The 16,750-nt window shown below is 48.2% G+C and overlaps 1 protein-coding gene and 1 pseudogene across 2 annotated transcripts in view; one reads left to right on the top strand and one right to left on the bottom strand.

The window, feature by feature from the left end:
• MGRN1 (mahogunin ring finger 1, E3 ubiquitin protein ligase) overlaps positions 1–16,750 on the top strand; it is a 64,080-nt gene that overhangs the window by 43,880 nt on the left and 3,450 nt on the right. The window contains exons 9-15 of one of the 2 annotated variants that reach the window (XM_006897418.1): positions 1,823–1,891; positions 3,449–3,608; positions 4,000–4,109; positions 5,844–5,909; positions 7,786–8,012; positions 15,474–15,591; positions 16,301–16,346. In XM_006897418.1, the coding sequence (XP_006897480.1) occupies positions 1,823–1,891; positions 3,449–3,608; positions 4,000–4,109; positions 5,844–5,909; positions 7,786–8,012; positions 15,474–15,591; positions 16,301–16,346 (796 nt within the window). The remainder of the gene's footprint in view (positions 1–1,822; positions 1,892–3,448; positions 3,609–3,999; positions 4,110–5,843; positions 5,910–7,785; positions 8,013–15,473; positions 15,592–16,300; positions 16,347–16,750) is intronic. The other variant, XM_006897419.1, reaches the window with a different exon arrangement.
• Positions 13,046–13,516, bottom strand: LOC102861955 (annotated as a pseudogene).

Below are 16,750 nucleotides of genomic sequence, written 5' to 3'. Positions count from 1 at the left end.
GGTTTCAGACAAAGAGATCCAGCTTTGGAGCAGATTTGGGTAGTCTTTAGAGGAGACATTGGGACAGAGAGAGATGTATGGGAGTGAAACAAAAGAAAGTTTCTTAAAGTCCACTGGCAGAAAGTGTCTAGATGCTGAACTAAAGGTTTTATTCTTAGGCCATTGAGAGTCGTTACTTTACTGGTACTGTGGCTGCTTGGTTACAGAAAAAGGATCTATTTCTTGAGGCAGAGGTCTTCAACTCGACTCAAGTGTGAGAGATTTGAGAGAACACAGATCAAGAGACCATCTCTTGAGAGCCTAGATAGACATTGGCTACCCATGGTTCCCAGATCTGTGGATGAGGCAACCAGAGTTTCAGAACATCCTCTGGAAACCGGGAGTGTCAGGAGCTCTTGTGAGTGCAGAGAGGCTATAGACAGCTTGAGCATCCTCAGAGCCATCATAGCCTGGAAGAAATGCCTAGCATTTCTGGTTGGCCTTCTGACGCAGATCTGTGGTTTGTGGACATGTGCAGACAGAAGTCCAGTGGCACAGATCCGGGTTCTCATGGGAGTTCACAATGTCTGGACTGGAAAGCTTAAAAGCTTTGGAACAGAGGAATAAAGGCTTAATATGCCTGGAAATCAACTGGGTCTAGCTTTAGGAACCTCCAGGAAAAGGAGAGGGAGAATACAGAGATCAGAAAGACAAAAAGGGGCAGAGATCTGGTCAGCAGCTGTACACATAAAGGACAGGGCAGAGTCAGAGAGCGGAACTTTACTATACTTTTCAAGCATCTTGACACTGTGTAGGCTGGTTCGGGAAAGAGTAAGGGGCGCCAGCACTCGCCTTAAGACAGAGTGCAGCATCTTAACTCATCTCCCAGGTTTCGGCACCATATTGTGTACTATCAAATTGGATCCAACTGGTACAGGAGATTGCCCCTCCTTCTCCAGGGAAGCAGTGCAGTTTCTTGCCGCTAGGCCACCAGAGCTCCTTAAATCTGTTTTTTTAAAAATGTCTTTTCTTTACAAGTTACAGAGAAAATTGAGGAAGAAGCAGTGTCCTTGAATTGCATTGGCAGAAAATGCTGAATATACTATAAGCAAATCTGTTTTAGAAGAAATGCAGCCAGGGTGCCCCTTAGACATAAAGATGACAAGATTTGGTCTCATGTACTTTGGGCATGCTGTCAGGAAGGGCCATTTCCTGGAGAGAAGCTTCATCTTAGAAGTGTTGGTAGTTGGATGCCTCCAGCTGCTCTGCAAGAACAGAAGCAATCTGCTCTGGTGCAGATTCCAGCCCTGGAATCCTGGGGGGCAGTTTTGTGCTGTTAAGCAGGGTTCATGGCAGCCAGTTTTCACTGAGATTTACTGGCTAGCGAAGGAGCCCTGTGTAGCCAGGAGACAGGATTCACCCCGTAAGGTGGGCTGGCCCAGTGACTACAGCATTGGGCAGAGGTTGAGAGCATGGTACAAGCTAAGCAAGGCTTTGATCTGCTGTCCCTGGGCTTGCTTTAAGTCAGAGTTGACTCAGTGAAATGATTGACGGTATAGAGAGTTGTTCCAGGAGACCTCAGCATCCAGCATGTGCTGTGAGGGACAGCATGTGCTATGAGAGTCTTCTGGAGGCTGGGGTATACCTGGAAGGTGGGCAAGCACGGTTTGTGGTGCCAGACTTTGTGGAACTGGACTCAGGCCTGTGGTGGGCTTCCCATCTGCTGGTGCAGCTGGCCAGGTAAAATGCCCTACAGCTTCATTTGGGGAGAGTCTGCTTCCAGGTATGGGGCTGGGCCAGATGGGGTAGAGTCTAGTATCCAGTGAGCCTCGCTGTCTTCCAGGTGGACCGAGTCAGCTACCTGCTGCAGGAGATCTATGGCATCGAGAACAAGAACAACCAGGAGACCAAGGTGTGTTCTCAGGCCTGTACACAAGGCCATTCTTCTTCCACAGGTCACCCAGGGTCCCAGATGACAGGGGCAACCCAGCATCACCCCTTTTTCACCCAGGTTCCTGGGCTGAGGGGACCAGTCAGCATCTCCCTTAATTCACCCAGGGGCCCAGGCTGAGGAGACTAACCAGTATCTTCCCTTATTCACTCAGGGTCCCCGGGTGAGAGGACCAGCCAGTGTATTCTCTCCCTCACCCATGGTCCTGGACAACTTTATAGGCTTCATCCTTTTCCTTCATAAATTTTCTTAAAAGAAAAAATTAGTTTTGCTTTTGAGTGAGAATCTGCACAGCTGAACAGGCACCTGTTCACAGTGTCTCTCCTGGCAGGATATTGAGGCGCTGAGCTGGATGCCAACTTGCTTCCTTTCTCTGTTACTCCCCCCTGGTGACGTCCACGCGTGGCCTCCTTCCTATTCTTTTATCCAGCCTTTTAAAGAGAAATCTTAAGCTGATAAATTCTAGAATATTTTATCTTTTTTAAAAACAAATTTTCCTTGCTTACCATAATAACCACTGTTTTGTGGAAGGAGGGCAAGAGATGGCAGTACCCTCCCTTCTTATGGACTGGGCTTCCCTGAGCATGCAGTTTCTCTGCCTTTGTCTTTCACCTTTAGTTGGCTGAGCCAGTGCTGTCCCCACTGACCATCCCAGACAGCACCCTGCATACATACTCGCTTCTCTCTCAACACACACACACACACACACACACACACACACACACACACACACACATTCTCTCTTATACAAAAACATACACACATTCTCTCTCACACACATACATTCTCTCATACACATTCTCTCACACACATATACATGTTCTTTCACACTTTATCCTACATTCTCACACATACATTCTTTCACTATCTCACACACACATTTTCTCGCACATAGATTATCTCATACACATTCACACATTCTCTTACACTATACATACACATTCTCTCTGGGTCTCTACTAAGATAATGCAGACTCTGATGTCCAAAACAGTGATTTATAGAAGTAGGCTGTGATGAGAGTATAAGTTTTGTCTGCCTGGGCTGAGAGAAGCTGACAGAGGGAAGCTGACACTTTGTCTATACGGGACCCTGCATTGCACAGGGAGTGAGCATCAGGCTGGGGTGTGGACTCCCAGGACACAGGCCTCTACTTTGCACAGGGAGTGAGCGGCAGGCTGGGGTGTGGACTCCTAGGCAGCCTCCTGCCCTGCACTCCTGAGGGTGGGTGGGTGTTTCTCCTGCGCTTCACTCCTGAGCAGCCTCCCACACTGCACTCTGTGGGGAGTTTAGGGCCCTCCCATGTTACACTCTTGGAGGGGCTCCCACACTGTGCTTCTGGGGTAGGTGGGGGGCCTCCCACACTGGACTCACTGCACTCCTAAGTGACCTTCCACACTACACTCCCCGGCAGTAGTGGCCTCTGGGATCCTCCTTGGCCTTAGCCTCTCTTGCCTTCTGCCAACCCTGCCTCCTCAACTTCTGGCCCTGGGATACTGACCCCAGGCCCTGTCCTTGTAGCCCTCAGATGATGAGAACAGTGACAACAGCAACGAGTGTGTGGTCTGCCTGTCAGACCTACGGGACACACTGATCCTACCCTGCCGCCACCTCTGCCTCTGCAACTCCTGTGCCGACACCTTGCGCTACCAGGCCAACAACTGTCCCATCTGCCGGCTGCGTGAGTGTCATGGAAGCTTCTGGAAGAGCTTCTAGATGGGGGTGGAAGCTTCCAGACAGGAGAGGGGTTGGCCACACCAGCACCTATCAGAGGGTCTGTTCCCAGTGAATTGCCCTGTGTGAGTAACAATGGGGCCGAGAGACTCAGACTCCCATTCTAGGAGCACCACACACCCAGACAACAGACACAGGATTATCAGAGGTGGCAGTGCACCAGTTACCCTAAACTGAGTCTGGGTTTGAAAAGCTGATGTGGAGGCGAGTGTATTTGTACATGTGGGAGCAATGTGTATTCCGTGGAACAGGTCAGTGAGGGTGGGCAGGTGCTAGTTGCAGGGCTGGGGTCTTGGTGTGAGCATCCACCCGTTTTGACCCAGTCTCTCTGACCACAGCCTTCCGGGCGCTCCTCCAAATCCGGGCTGTGCGGAAGAAGCCAGGAGTGCTGTCACCTGTATCCTTCAGCCCTGTGCTAGCCCAGAATGTGGAACAGGATGATCACTCTGTAAGTGCCTTTCTTGCTTGCAAAGCTGCTGCTGCAGGGGTCTCTGGAGGGGTCTGTGGGCTGGGGCCGACTGGGATGACAGGCTGGAAAGGGGCTGCCCCAGCCTGAACCTTGGGCAACAACAGATGGGAGCTACTATCTGTCCATGACAGTCATCCCACTGCCTGAGGATAGCTGAGAGTCCTCGGGGGATCCCCCCTATGCTGGCCAGTGAGTGCCTGGTAGTTCTGAGCCCCCAGGAATCCCAGGAAAAGAGAAACCTCAGGAAAGTCAGAGATTCCCGCCTTCCTCCCCATGCTGGGCCTGCTGGGCCTTATGGCTCACAAATGACAAAGCCACGTTCCCATGAAACATGTCCCCCAGCAGTGGCTGGGATGCACCCCTGGCCCACCCCAGCCATGGGGGACTTGAGATAAAGGCACTACCTGACTGCAGACGAGACAATTCAGGTTCAGGATCCAAAAATGAGTTGAGCAGAGGAACAGGAGACACAGGTGGAGGAGATAGACACTGACAGACATTCAGAGACCTAGGAGGTTAGAAGACAGAGGGATGGACAGACAAAGACATGGGCACAGAGACACAGTGACATGGAGACAGAGACAGACTCAGAGACATGAGCATAGAGAGACACCAAGACATGGGGACAGAGACAGACATGAAGACATGGGGACATAGACACAGAGACACACAGAGACTTGGGGACAGAGAGAGACACAAAGAGACAGAGACACTGAGACATGGGGACAGCGACAGAAATACAGAAATGTGGACACAGAGCCATGGTGGACAGAAACAGACATAGACCTGGGCACAGAGACATGGACATAAGAGTCCTGAGTACAGAGAAAGAGACATGGGCAGGAACACACACAGGTAGGACCTTCTAGGAGGAAGGCAGATGGGGTGGGAGTGGAGGTGGGGGTGCTAACTCCCTGCTGGCTTAGTTTGTAAGGTAGCTTGGACAGGGTGTTTACAAGATGGGGCTCCCTTCTCTGTGGGGTAATCCCCAAGATCCTGCCTGATCTTCAGCTCACTTAGAGCCTGTGCTCCCACTCTGGAGTTTACTCTTTGCCTCTTGAATGGGCCAGCATCAGTAGTTTGCCCACCTCCTCCTAACCTCAAACCCAGTTTCTAGTTCAAATCCTGAACCTGGAGTTTGTAGGCAGAGCCAGGTGTCTCAAGACATGGGCTGGAGCGCTCTGAGAGCCAGGTCCAGACTTGTACTGTGTCAGCTTGCTCTTTAAGCAGTCCTGGTGTGACCTACCTGGTTTGACCTGTGCAGTGGCCCCAGGGATGGTGCTGAGGATGGCGGGTTTGCCACTCTGCCCATAGTCTCCCTGGGTGGCTATGCTCTCTGTCCTGGGAAGCTAGGTCTCTGGAAGTAAAGGTGGACTCCTCTACAGCTCAGGGCCACCCTAGCCTGCATGTCAGCACAAGGCCTCCCAGAGCTGGCCCTCCTCACATACTCCAGCTTCCTGTCTGGGGGTGTGCACTCAGCACCCCAGTACACCTCCCGGGATGGTCGAGGAAGGTGTCAGTGTTGGTTGGTTTGGTACCTACTACTTTCCCTTGAGGAGCTGGATGCTTGCATGTGACAGATTAGAGGTCAGCAGAGCCTGACTACCCTGCATCACTTTCCCTCTGGCTTTGTAGGGAATACCCCGTCTCTTCTGCCTTGTATTAGAATCCACGTTGGCCCAGTTTTGTAAAACATGATTTTTATCTCGACAGTGCCCCTTTAAAAAATCAAAGTCGCACCCCGCCTCACTGGCGAGCAAGAAACCCAAAAGGGAGACAGTAAGTGCCTGGTCCCTGGCCCTGTGTTCGCTCCACACCCCTTCTGCCCTGCTCTGTCATCTTCCCATCTGCTGTTCCTTGTCCAGGTACCCGCACCTGGAAGAGGATTTTGTGTTTCAAGCAAAGCTAGTTGAGAGTCTGTAAGCCACAACCGGCCTCCTCTCGCCAGCTTTGCTTCCTTCTGCCTTTGGTTCCCCTGAATGGCCGAGTCCTCCTTTTTTTCTTGCTGGCTGTGGAGTGACATCCACACACAACTAACGTGGCTGCTGGTTTCACAGATCCCATCCTCCATGCATGCTGTGCCTGCGTGCAGCCCTTTGAGCTCTGGGGTTTCGGGCCTGTCCCCAACACCCCTGAAGGCCCCTGGACAGCTTGGAGGATGGGCCAGTTTTCTTGTCCTTCCTTTTTGGCAGGACCAGGGCCGAGCTGTTTTTGCTGTGTGGTGCTGTGGAGTTTGCCCTGGCTCCTTTGGCACCCCTTGCACCATCCTCATACCCTCCACTGTGCCTGAGCCACTGTCCCTTGTTGCAGCCACGGTATCCATCTCCCTGAGGAGAGATCTCTTTTTTCTCTGATCCTCCACTTTTCCACACATTTCTTTGTCCAGGCCTCACCTTATAAAACATCCAGAATATGTGAAATAAAGCCATTAGAGTCATTATTCAACTTTACATAGGCATCCATTATATGAAATAAGGGAAGACCAGCAAAATATTACCACAGAGGAGACCACCACCATTGGGCGCTATTGTGTCCACAGTCGGTCCTGCCATTTGTTTAGGGCATCCCCTTGTCGTTGTCTGAGGTGTCAAGTCTTCCTGAGAATCTCTGAGTGGATTTGAATTGTGGATCTGTTGGGTAGCCTCCCAGCACCTTGTCCATGTCACTGCCAGGCAGACTGAGAAGACCAGAGTTGTGGGCAGATGAAGGGCACTAAGAGACTGCCGTGTGACTTCAGTATAAAAATGAGCATTAGAGCAAGGATTCTGAAGCTTTGTCTGACATACTTTGGACATGTTGCAAGGCGGGGTCAGTCCTTAGAGAGGGACTGCACAGGAGAGGAAGACCCTCAATGAGTGACTGGGGTAATGGGATTAGGTGTGTCAGAGATAATAAGATTGGCACAGTATAGAACAGAGTTTAGGGCTGTTGTATAAAGGGTCACTATGAGTCGCAGGTGATTTGACGGCACATAACCTTAGGGCAATAGCTGTGGACAGATGCTCAGCACAGGCTGGACAGAGAGACCTGGCAGCCTGACTGATCGGTGCTTGGGAGCTGCTGCTGAGGCAGGATGTGTTCCCTGGCTGCCGTGTAAGGCTGGAGGGAGCTGGTCCAGGGAGGCAGCTGGCTTCACCAGCCTGGGACCTTATTACCTTCTTTCCTAGAGCAGACTTGGTGTGGCTGCACCTACCCAAACAAGTTGTAGTTTAGCACTAGAGGTGCCTTTGAATTCTTCTGGAGCTGCTGTTACCCTAGAACTCCCTGGCCATGAGGGCACTTGGGGGGTGCCAGGCTGGCCTCTCTCCTAGCATGGCTTTGCTCTCCGCCTGCCTTTCGTCCTTGCTATCACTAACTCTTCTCACTGACTGCTCCAGTTGGAGCAAGACCAGCTTCAGCCAGATCTGCTTGTCTTTCCCTCCAGCCTGGGGACTGACAGGAAGTGTGGGTGTCTGCTGTGCACCCTTTCTCTCACCTTTTGGTCAGCAGCCCAGCACCAACTATATTTTCCTCTCAGACTGGGCAGGGGCTAGCTTTGACCTGGGCTGCTGGCAAGGTTGTCTTTTCCCTGAATGCAGGCCATCCTTTCTGGGGATCCCAGGCAGCGGCCAGTGAGCCTGGTCAAGCCAGCACACCTCACCACCCTTGTCCACAGAGTCCTGACAGTGCCCCGCCTGGCTATGAGCCCATCTCCCTGCTTGAAGCCCTCAATGGCCTGCGGGCTGTGTCTCCTGCCATCCCCTCGGCCCCCCTGTATGAGGAGATCACCTACTCGGGCGGATCTGATGGTTTGTCTCAGGCCAGCTGCCCGCTGGCTGGCATCGAGCAGATTATGGACAGCACTCACCAGCAAGCCAAGCCGCGGGCCAGGTCTCCTGACAGGTAAGCCAGCCCTCCCCACCGCCAGCCCCTGCTCGTGATGACCAAGGCACATCCATTGTCCATTAGTCCATTCTGATCTGACTCAGACCTGACAGAGGAGTTTTCTTTCACCTCTCTCCTGAGAAGCAGCCTGCAGCTTCAACACTTGGACCTTTCAGTTAGTACCTGAGAGCTTTAACCCCAAACCAAAACCACTACCACCAAGTCGATTCCAGCTCAATGACCTGGTGAGACAGAGCCCAACAGGCTCATGATGTTGCCAAGGCTAGAATCTTTTTCTTTTTTAAAAAAAAAAAAACACAAACACCCAAATTTTTATTGTACTTGCAGTGAGAGGTTACAGAGCAGTTAGTTTTCTGTTCAGTCATTCATAGGTTGCATCGGTTACAGTTCCCCATGCATACCAGGGGACACTGGTGGTGTGGTTCTCAGGCGGATGAACTGCTGATTCACAGGATGTGCCTCTCTTCTGCAAATCCACCATGACTGTAGGATATATTTCTAGCCTTCCGAAGCCCCCTAGAGGGTCAACTAGGACAATTCTGACTTCACAGCAGTGAGACAGGCAGATATTGTCGCAGCAGTGGTTCTATGTTCTGCTGCTTTCCTGTGTTCATCCTCCTATCGTGCTCTTTCCTCTCTTTGGAGCTCTGTCCACAGGCAGATGCTGCTATTTAGATTTTGTGTGGTTGATTATTCTAAGGAACCTTCCCTGGTGTTATTGTTCATCTTTTAAGGCTGTCCACTGTTTGGCTTATTCACGTTGTTGTTACGTGCCTTTGAGTTGGAACCGACTCAGAGCTGACCCTTCAGTGGGTTGTTTTTTGTTTTGTTTTGTTTTCAGTGGAATTTGAGAGACTGTAAACTGTGTGAGGGAGAGATTGTCCCATGGAGCAGCTGGTGGATTCAAACCACATGCCTTTTGAGTTGGCAGTGCAACTCCTTACCCACTAGACCACAAAACAGGGAACTGCCAGGAATTCAAGCTAAATTCAGAAGTGACACAAGGGATAATACCATTGCTGATATCAGACGAATCTTGAATGAAAGCAGAGAATAACTGAAAGAAGTCTATTTGTGTTTTATTCACAATGAAAAGGCATTTGACTGTGTGGTTTGTAATTATGGCTAACACTAAGAAGGATGGGAATCCCAGAACACATAATTGTGCTTATGTTAGACTTATATCAAGAAGCTGTTGTCCAAACAGAGTAAGCGAACAATCACTAGTTTAAAATAAAAAAATATATGCATCAGGGCTGTATACTTTCTCCATATCTGTTCATTCTGTTATGCCAAGCAAGTAATTTGAGAAATTAGACTTTTATGAAGAAGAATGTAGCATCAGAATTGGAGGAATACTCATCAGTGATCTGCATTATGCAGATGGCACAACTTTGCTTGCTGAAAGTATAGAGGACTTGAAACATTTGCTGCAGATCAAACATGATCTGCTATCAATATGAATTACATTTCAAGAAAACAAAAATCTTCACTACTGGACCAGTAGGCAGTATCATGATAGTTGGAGAAAAGATTGAAGTTGGCAATGATTTTATCTTACTTGGATCCACAGTCAACACCCTTGGTACCAGCAGTCCGGAAATCTAAAGACATTTTGCATTGGGAAAATATTTTGTCAAGGACATTTCCAAAATACTAACAAGTAAGGTTGTCAGTTTAAGGACTAAGGTGGGCCTGATTCAAGTCATGGTCTCTTCATAAACTTGCTATGCATCTGGAAGTTGGATAGTGATTAAAGATGACAGAAGAAGAATTGATGCCTTTGAGCTGTGTTGTTGGAGAAGAATGCAGAATATCCTATGGACTGCCAAAAGAACAAACAGATATGTCTTGGAAAAAGTACAGTCAATGTGCACCTTAGAGGCAGAGATGGTGAAATTTTGTCTAACATACTTTGACCAAGTTGTTAGGAGAGGTCAGTCCTTGGAAAAGGACATCATGGTTGGAAAGGTCAGCAGAGGAGATACCAGCTGTCAGTGAGATGGGTTGATGCAGTGACTGCAACAGTGAATTCACACATGTCAGGGAAGATGAGGAGGGCGCAGAGCAGGGCAGGGTTCAGATCTGTTCATAGGGTTGCTGTGAGTCATGGTTGACTTGGTGATGATACCTAACAACAGCACTGTAGGGCCACAGGAATGTATGTAGTTTCAGGTTCAAAGGCCATTGTCTTGGAGGTTACCCCAGGCTTTACTAGGCTAGCAAACCAGGTAATTTTTATGATTTTATTCAACCTTTTTTCTTCTAATTCTGCCCAGAATCCCTTTTAGATCAGTCAGCAGTGAGACCAGGTTGTGTCTTACTCTTCTAGTCTGAGCTGTGAAGGCTGAAGTTCATGTGGTCCATAAGTCCTTTGGCCCATTTATCTGCCTCCTTGATTTTCCTTTGGACAAGGAGAGTATACTGGTTGCACTTTAGATGGGTGCTCAAAAGCCTTTGAGACTATAATTACTGCATGTCTTGTGGACTTAAATCATGCCACTTGACCTCGATGTCCCCAAGACTGTGTGGTCCTGAGGCCAGGCTGTAATCTCTGAGAGCAAACTACCACATCTTTTCCTTGAAGAACAACTTTTGGGTTTGAACCAGCTACATTTTGGTAGTCAAATGCAAAGGCATTTGACTGTGTGGATCACAACAACAGGTTATGGCTGACATTGAGAAGAATGGGAGTACCAGAGCACTTAATTGTGCTCATGTGATAAAGAAGCTGTTACGCGAACAGAACAAGGGAACGCTTCATGGATTAAAATTAAGAAGGGAGTGTGTCAGAGTGGTATTCTTTCTCCATAGACTATTCAGTCTGTATGCTGAGCAAAATTTTCGAGAGGCTAGACTCTGTGAAGAGGAATGTGGCATCAGGATCTGAGGAAGACTCATCAATAACCTATGTTATGCAGATGACACGACCTTGCTTGCTGAAAATGAGGAGGACTTTTTCTTTTTTTAAATTTGAGATTTTAGTGAACATTTATAGAGAACTTGGATTTCCATTTATTCATTGTTGCATTTTCCTCCCTGCTCTGCCCCTAGTTCACTTTTCTCTTTGGGGGAAAAAAAATCTAACATTGTTATACAATCCCACCTAGTCCACTTTACTATGCAGCTCTTAATTCTGAACTGTTGTCATGCAAATAATACCTAATCATATATTCCTTTTAAGCAGTTCTATCCCTCATCAGTTTCAATGCAGTATACATTATTTATCCCCTTATCTTAGTTTTCCCCCAACCCCTATATTAGTCCTGTTTTTTCAATTTAATTTGAATGAAAGTTTACAGAGACTTAGGGTTTCCATTCATTCACTGTTGAACTTTTCTCCCCGGCCTCCCCTAATTCACTCTTCTCTTTGAAAAGTAAAAGAAAAATTCCTTCATTGTTACATAATCCCTCCTCCTAAGTCCACTCCACTGTGCAGTCTTCATTCCGGACTCCTGTCATGACAATAATACCTAATCATATATCCCTTTTAAACAGTTCTCTCCCTCATCTGTTTCAATGCAGTATACATTATTTATCCCATCTTTCTCAGTCTCCCCCCAACCCCGATGTCAGTCCCATTTTATAACAGTGGCCCTATATAATATTTGTCCTTTTGTGACAGATATTTCAATAGTAGAATGTCCTCCAGGGTCACCCATTTTGTATATTTCATGAGTTTCTTGTTTTTTAATGCAGTGTAGTGTTCCATCGTGTGTACCACAGCTTCTCAATCCATTCGTTTGTTCATGGTCACTTAGGTTGTTTCCATCTCTTTGCAATTGTGAACAACACAGCAATAAATATGGGTATGCATGTATCTGTTTGGATGGCAGTTCTGACTTCTTTAGGGTATATTCCCAGTAGTGGAATCGATGGGTCAATGGTGTTTCTATTTGCAACTTTTTGAGAAAACACCATATTGCCTTCCATAGTGGTTGTACCATTTTACACTCCTGACAACAATTTCTCCACAACCCTGCCAGCATTTGTTGTTTGCTGCTCTGTTGAATTTTGCTATTCTTACTGGGGTAAGATGATATCTCATTGTTGTTTTGATTTGCTTCTCTCTTAGAGCTAGGGGTTTGGAACATTTCTTCATGTGTTTGTTTGCCATCTGAATGTCTTCTTTGGTGAAGTATCTGTTCATTCCCTGTGCCCATTTTGCCATTGGGTTGTTTACCTTTATCTTGTGGTTGTGGACTTGAAGCACTTGTTGCAGAGTAACAAAAGAATATAGCCTTCAATATGGATTGTATCTCAACGTTAAGAAAACAAAAATTCTTACCACTGGACCAATAGACAACATCATGATAGAGAAAAGATTACAACTGTCAACAGTTTCATTCTACTTGGATTCACATTTAGCATCCTTGGTACCAGCAGTCGGGAGACATATTACATTGAGAAAGTCTGCAGTTGGGAACCTCTCCAGATTACTGAGGAATAATGATTTCAGTTTGTGGACTGAAGTGCATCTGATTCAAGCCATTGTCATCTCAATTACTTGGCTGTGTGCCTGAGAAGCTCGACAATGAAATAGGATGACAGAAGAATTGATGCCTTTGAGCTGTACTAATCATCCCATGGATGGCCAAGAGAGCAAACAGATATGTCTTGGAGAGGATGCAGAGAGCTTTTTGGAGGCAAAGATGATAGTTTTGCCTCACTTTGGGCCTGTTGTTAGGAGACGGACATGATGCTCGGAAAGGCAGAGGGTCAGCAAAGGAGGTGGACCCTTAAACAGATGGTTTGACACAGAGACTTACAGAGTGGGCTCTAGTGTGTCAGGTAGTGTGAGGATGGCTCAGAATAGGACAAGCTTCTGATCTTTTGTTTCTAGGCTTTCTATGGGTAGTACTTGATGGCACCTGATAACGACCACTCCCCCCCCACCCCTTTTTGGTTAGTTGACCTCTTTAACCACTGTGCTTTAGGTGGAACTGAAATCAAGTTAACTTGTGACTTTCTTTTCTTTTTTTTTGTGTGTGAGAAAAGTTTGTATTTAGAATTAGCCAGCTGACCTCCGTTTAGATGATCTCAACTTTGCTAGTAACATCCAAAGCATCACGGTCAGGAGCAGGCCAAACAGACTTTCTTCTCTCCATCAGGCCTAGTCAAGGTGTTGGCCTGGCCGCATGAATGTCATAGAGTTTCATTACAGCTTGTTTGAGTTGGTGCTTATTGACCTTGACATTCACAACGAACAGAAGTGTGTTGTTATCTTCTATCTTCTTCATCACAGACTCAGTGGTCAAGGGAAACTTGATGGCATAGTGGTCAAGCTTGTTTCTCCTGGGGCCACTTTTCCAGGGGTATTTGGGCTGCATTTGGAGTGTCAGCTTTTCAGGCTGCCAGAAGGTGGGTAATGTGTGAATTTCCTTTTTTTTTTTTTTGTGCCTGTGGATGTCCTTCAGGACTGCCTTCTTGGCCTTTAATGCCTTTGCTTTGGCTTCAGTTTTGGGAGGGCCAGGGGCTTCTTCCTTCACTTTTGGCACCATCTTTGTAAAAAAGTGTGACTTTAAATTATTTGTTTAATTCAGTGATTTACCAGAAGGTACTGTGAGATCCATGAGCAGTTTCTACACGAGGCTAAAGTTTATTAAGGTGGTTCAGTGGTGAAATTCACCGTCAATCCAAGAGGTACATGTTCAGTTTCCAGCCATTGTACCTCCCACACATCAGTGGAGGCTTATGTGTTGCTCTGCAGAACATGTTTCAGTAGATTTTTCTAGACTGAGACCAGGGAGAAAGGCCTGGTAATCTATTTACAAAAGCAAACCCACTCGTAATGTACAGTCCACAATTGGTCATGGGGATGGGACAGGACTGGGCAGCTTTTGTTATTTGGGATCATCCTGCCATGGGGTTTATTCCAGTACAGTGGACAAAGCACACACAGTGAGGGCTGGTGCTCAGCAGGCTTGGCATAGTCTCCCACAGCCTCCTTGTCTGGCCATAGGAAACTGCTTACTCTCCTGTAGCAGACAGCAGAGACAGAGTCGAACATCCAGGGACTTGGAGGGCCAGTTCACACACCTTGTGCTCTGCAAACAGCTGTGGCCACCCAAGTGTCTGTCTGTACATTTGCACGGAGCCAGCTGGACAGGCAGAATGTTCTGCACCCTTTGCTGCAGCCAATTTACATAGAGTCTTGGTACATAGACACCTTTCCAAGAGCTGAGTCCTGGTGCTGGGTTGAGGCCTTTGAGATCCCTGAGTTAGCTTTGTCTTTGAGCATACATTAAGGTTTTTAAGTAAATTTATCTTTTTTAAATTGTTATTTGGGTCATAGTTTACAGAGAGAATTGGATTTCCATCAGATTATTCATATACTGTTTGTTTTATGACATCATAACCGCTACTTGGTAACCTTGTTTTTCCCTCTTCTTCCCTGTGATTCTCATTTGCATTTATCCTTTGTGATGAAGTCCCAAGTTCCTTAGAGAAGGAAAACAGATGAGTGTATATATACACACACACTTGGTCACTCGCTGGTGTTGTGGTAGTTCAGGCTCACAGCTGACCCTTGTAGGGTTTCTGAGGCTGTCACTCAATGGTAGGGGACTTCCACCTTTCTCTTTCAGCTCAGCCACTGGATTCTCCAAAGATACACAGCCTTTTAGATAGCAGACTAGACAACAAGAGCTCGTTATATATATGCATTTATACATAAAGAAGATGACTTGCAGGCTTATAGAGGTTGGTGAGTCTGGCACACAGCTGTGGAGGCTGACAGATCCAGGGTCAGCAGGCTAGCTACAAGGTCAGAATCCAAAGAACCCAAGAAGTGAGGAGCCAGATACAGGATCGTCAGGCAGTGGAAAGTAGCCAGTACTGCCAGACCTCTTTGTTTACCTGCTGTAGGCCACTCTCCCAGTTGGACACTGTCAGCCGCTTGGCTGCTCATAGCCAGTCCCATCAGATGTCATCAGGGGAATGACCTCATCACAGATGCAAGCTGACACAGAACCTCAAGCCATCACACGCTTGTAGCCTATATGTTACTTTGGTGGTTTTTGTTTTGTTTTTAAACTGTGGTGACTGTTACACATGAGACGTAAGACTTTTTCTTTCCTTTTTAAACTAAAACCCAACAAATACCCTGCCATCAAACCAGTTCAGTTTCATAGCTACCCTCCATTGAGTTTCCAAAGCTGTAAATCTTGACAGGATTTGGTAGGTTCAATCTGGTGACCTTTTAGTTAGCAGCCTGACACGTAGATGCACCATGCTACCAGAGCTCCTTTAAGAACAGAAGGATCTGTGACTTGTGCCAGGTGTATGTGCTTGAGCTTTTCTATCAGCCGAGGTCTACTTCATCCAAGGCCTGCAGAAACATCTCCCAGGGTGGAGGAGGGGCTGTCCACATTGACCCCCTGGAGGGGAGTGAGGAGTCATTTTAATGGCCCTTCTTTCTCCATGTCTATGCTCACCCTTCATCCCCTCCATCCCCAGCACTCTGCGGTCCCCGTCATCCCCGATTCACGAAGAGGATGAGGAGAAGCTCTCTGAGGATTCAGACATGCCGCCTCCACTTAGTGGAGCTGGCCTATGTGAGAGCAGCTCTCCTGAGGTGAGCCCTTACCCTGCTCAGTCCTCCGTGGAATCCCACATCCTGTCCTGTTCCTGCCCAGTCACCCTGTGGAAGTACGCATCCTGTCCTGTCACTGTGCATTTCCCCGAGAGAACACCACATCCTGTCCTGTCCCTGCCCGGTACCCCTGTGGGATCCATGTTCTCTCCTGTCCCTGCCAAGTCCACCTGTGGAACACATATCCTCTCCTGTCTCTGCCCAGTCATCCCCCCTGTGGAACCTCATGTCCTCTCCTGTCCCTGCACACCCTCTAAAACCCCATGACCTCTCCTGTCCCTGCCCAATCCCCCTATGGAACCCTGTGGCCTATCCTGCCCTCCACCACCACCCCCAGCCCAGGACTCCATTTCCTGTCCCTACCTGACATCCTCCCCACCCTCGTGGAGGAACCCTCTCCTCTCCTCTACTTGCCCGACCCCCTGTGGAACTCCTGTCCTGTCCTAGGCCACCCAGGTCCGCATCCCCATGTGAAATCCCACTGCTCGCAGAAGCTGGGAAGGCCATATTTTGGCTGTCTTCGAGCTGTGGAATCTGAGGTGGAGGTTTGGAGGTGTGATGTGCAGATCCAGGACTCTACCCTCTACTTGGCTGTGGCCTAGTTGCCTGCTGGTGAGCTGGCTTTGGCCAAGGCTGGCACGCCAGTCCTGGGCTTGGCACTCCAGCTGGAGTTTCCCTGTCTATTCTGTAGAGTTTCATCATGGACGAGGCTGATGAGGTGTCATCGCTGAAGCAAGGTGTGCCCTTTTATCCCTGGCAGCACGGCTCTTCTAGAGGTTTCCATGGGCAAGGAGACCCTTTGGTTCCTGCTTCCTCCTCCAGGACTGCCCAGGGTGTACCAGTCCTCCCTGCACTCGAATTTGTTCTGGCTCACAGCAGGTGTCCATTGGGTCCTCAGGATTGTTGTCCTGATGGGAGCAGGCATATTCCTCTTCCTCCTGGGAAGCATATGTTGGGTTTGAACAACTGACCTCTGGTTCGTAGCCCAGTATGTGGTGCCTAGTCATCTCTGCCTATAGTCTTGCAGAGGCTCTGGGTTACTGATCAACTTCTGTCTCCTGTCACCTCTTCCTCCACCCCATGGGAGTCTCCCAGTGTGTGTGGGCCGGAACTCGGCCCTCCCCTCCTGAGGGGTCTTCTC

This window comes from Elephantulus edwardii, unplaced genomic scaffold, assembly GCF_000299155.1.
Source record: "Elephantulus edwardii isolate Elephantulus edwardi_28Jun2011 unplaced genomic scaffold, EleEdw1.0 scaffold00209, whole genome shotgun sequence".
In the NCBI taxonomy this organism is placed as follows: Eukaryota; Metazoa; Chordata; class Mammalia; order Macroscelidea; family Macroscelididae; genus Elephantulus; species Elephantulus edwardii.
Note: the sequence above shows the minus strand (reverse complement) of the source record. Positions and strands in the feature narration are given on the sequence as shown.